Source organism: Cryptomeria japonica, chromosome 10 (genome assembly GCF_030272615.1).
Source record: "Cryptomeria japonica chromosome 10, Sugi_1.0, whole genome shotgun sequence".
Classification (NCBI taxonomy): Eukaryota; Viridiplantae; Streptophyta; class Pinopsida; order Cupressales; family Cupressaceae; genus Cryptomeria; species Cryptomeria japonica.
The window spans coordinates 193,218,511-193,222,021 of NC_081414.1; the positions used below are offsets into that span (position 1 = coordinate 193,218,511).

Below are 3,511 nucleotides of genomic sequence, written 5' to 3' on the forward strand. Positions count from 1 at the left end.
TCAGGCTTTTGAAATGCCTGCAAAGTTTTCAAGGAAAGTTTCTTCACTCTCTGCTAAGAAACTCTGCCGACTCATTACTCTCAACTGCTTTTTGGGCTGCCAGTAGTCTCTGTAGTCTGCATAAACAAAAGGTTTATAAAGGCGAGGATGATCATTGTCCACCAACTCAGGAGGCGCATGTATGAGAGTCTTGTCTGAGAAGAAATAAAAGAATGGCACTGACACACGGGAATAACCTTCGAATACTACTCTGTGTGTTACATTGTGAATCCTCCCATTACTCCATGCAGTAAATGAATCGCCCATGAAAACCATAAGAGAGTTATCCAGAGGCTTCACATCTACCCACTTCCCTGCCTTGCTTTTAACCTCAAGTCCCCCCATGTTATCTTCGTACATTACCACAATACAATTTTGGTCTGTGTGAGTTGTACAACCTCCTTTTTCATTGGGAGAGGAGTTACAGTAGTTCATACGAAGGTGTCCTTCAAACTGAAATGAGGAATAATACTTGCTTACCCCATAGCTCCTCAGAATTGCTTTGATGATATTGATTGTAAGCTCCTCAACCCCACATGTATAATCCTCTATGACTTTGCTGCAAAATCATCATATTATGATCAAAATTGTTTCTAGTTTCTACCCCATTTCACAAAAGTTTAAAGTTCGATTCAAACAACACATAAAGTTTTGATTTGTTTGGAATCTCAAAGAAGCAAAAGTCTGCATTGCGTCGCGATTAATCGTGAATAATCGCGAATCGTCAGAAATGCCGATTTTTTCCCAAAGTCGGGCCAAAAAATCGTTGACTATCAGTCAACGACTTTGGCCGATTAATTGCGGGTAGAACTCTGCAAAATCTTGTTTAAAAATTGAGAAAAATATCTGCTCGGCTTAAAAAATGACATAAACCCTAAAAATCACCTGTGAAAATAGACCGATTCTGGGTATAGTTTGCATGGAATCAGTTAGGGTTCGAAATTTTTGTCCTCAATTTTTTGCCGGACGTTTTGACCTCTGCAAAACATTAATGACTTTCTGTATCGCTGAAAATTGAAACCTTAAATATTTTTGTTTGCATTTTGAATAAGAGCCTCACCTTGTCTCGCTGTTTCACCTGGGAATTATAAATAAAAAATCGGAAATAATGTTTATGCAACTGATAAAGCTTGAGAAATACGAGAATAAGCTTTCTTTGTTTCCTTATTTTTGGTAACTTTATATTATTGAGAACTTTAAATTAAAATCTGAACTCTAAATTAAAAACTATGACATCTAATTTGGGGGATTATAAATCTTATATAAGTATTTATAAAAATAATTATAAGCCACAATCCTTACATTCATTTATATTATTCCCCAAACTATTAATGCTTATAACTCTTGGCCATGAAGGTGACCTCGATGTGAACAACATCTTTCATAACTAGGAGGGTGTGAAAACCAATCCCCTTCCAAACAGACCAATGAACAAGAAACTAGAAAGAAATGTAATTTCTGAGAGGAATTTTCTAGGTTTCATTGCCAGAAATGACAGGAATAATCCACTTGGCACAAAGGGCCATACCTTACCATTGAGTAGAGAGGAGCCCAAGACTGCTAGGGTCATGGGGGAGGCAATAAAACTCCCAAACGACTCTGCCAAAACTTTTGTGGTCTTCAAAAGAGGCCCATAGAAAATCCCTCATAACTGTTTCCAACTTTAAATAAGTGGTTTTAGAAGGAGCCCAGCAAGAGGAATAATAAACATGAGTAGTCACGAGAATTTTAGAGCAACTTACCAGCAAGAGAAAGAGGCTTGGTGAACCAATAAGAGAGCTTTTTCTTGATCCTGGCAAGGACCACATTCCAAAGTTTTACTGGCAAAGCCTAGAAATCGTTTCCCTCATTATATTATGATTAAAATTGTTTCTCTTTATTCAAAAAGTTTGGGATTTTAGATTTGAACAACACATTTGTTTAGGTGATTCATCTGAAATCGCAGTAATCTAAAATTCATCTATTGATATGATTTGAAATATCAAAACTTAGAATATATTTGTTTATATCAACCTAATTCTATAACAACAAACTATTGTTAAATTCCTTGATAAGATTTTACACAAAAAGGTTATAATCATAATTATTTGTTAAAAAAACTAGTCTCACTTTTTTTATACACAAGCACCACAGTTGGAGTGCTTTATTCAGATTTTTACAAGAAAAAACTTTGATAATCTATTGCACAGAAAATGATAACAAATTTCTTTTGCACGTACCAGATTTGTGGGTTTCCTTGAGGCCAAAGATGATCTGAAAATTTCTTGATTGCAGTAGGATCTGGTGCTCCGGGCACACCGATACTCTCGTAAAAGGGCAGCCCAGCTAAGTCTGCCATGTAACTAATATTCCATCCCTCAGAACTGTGTTTTTGTTTGGTCTCACTCGGAAGTGTAAAGATTTGTCGTGCAACTGAATCCATCTGGTGAATAAGTTTTTCCTTGATGCCATGATTCTTAACCAGAAAACAGCCCCAATCTTCACAAGCTCTCCTCACTTCAGCATAAGCTCTTTCTGTGTCATCATCATGGAGGCAATGATTCAGACTGGAAAGATCAATAACAGGAATTTGTTCAAGATCTTTTATCTCACAAGACATGATTGTTGAGCTTTAAATGAATCAATCAAAAGTCGAGCCTAAAATCTTTTATTTACTGCTAGAATGCTCTACAACTCTACAACAATGGTGGAGATGGAGACTGAGATGGGGATAACTAGAAAGTCTTTCTGTAAGGATAGAAATAGTCTTTCAATGGGATTGTCGTATCTCTTGGAGCATTTGAGAGGATCCAGATCAAATTGCAATTAAGAATCGGCGATCCACATCCAAACCCGATTCTGTAGTAATCGAGATGTCATCAGTGTCCTGAAAATAGAGTTTTTTAACCCACTTCAAATAATCAATCAATTTTTTGTTCGCTTAAAAGCAACTGATAAAGATTCTAAAATATCTTACTACTCCCCAGTCGCGTCTGTCTTAATAAACAATCTCATTACTGTCTAGAAAACGAATCATCTGATGTGATTTTCTTCACTAACTTCAAAAATTTGATTGGCAAATATTCAGTCAAGTTTCCATGGCCTGAATTTTTATTGGATTTAGTTTGTTGAAGTTTATGCTGAAGACTGAAAGTATTAGTTTAATGCTGATAATTTACGATTTTTTCCTGGCATCTTTTTTACGAATATAACAGTCCAACACAATTAATTTAAAAATATATTACATATATTCACAAAAAAGATAGAGAGACACAAGGTCACCCCTCAGAGTCATATGGGCTGGGCCCTGAGAATTATATCAAAATTATGGGTGGAGCCCGAAAAGTAGAGTACCAGATAAACAAAATAACAGTCATAAGGGCAGATCCGGATAGCAGAGAAACATAAAATACCAACTGCTTAAGTAGCAAGAGCAATCTCGAAGGGTGGCAAAGGGGGTACCTGATCATCCAGTTTTTCCCATACATCAATG

General features: G+C 36.2%; 1 protein-coding gene across 1 annotated transcript; it reads right to left on the bottom strand.

Moving 5' to 3' along the window:
- On the bottom strand, positions 1 to 2,638 carry LOC131079173 (probable 2-oxoglutarate-dependent dioxygenase AOP1). The gene is made up of 2 exons (XM_058017080.2): positions 2,259 to 2,638; positions 1 to 598 (listed from the first exon to the last, which is right to left on the bottom strand). Exons 1-2 carry the CDS (start codon positions 2,636 to 2,638, stop codon positions 1 to 3), a joined length of 978 nt encoding a protein of 325 aa, XP_057873063.1.
- Positions 2,639 to 3,511: the final 873 nt, after the last annotated feature.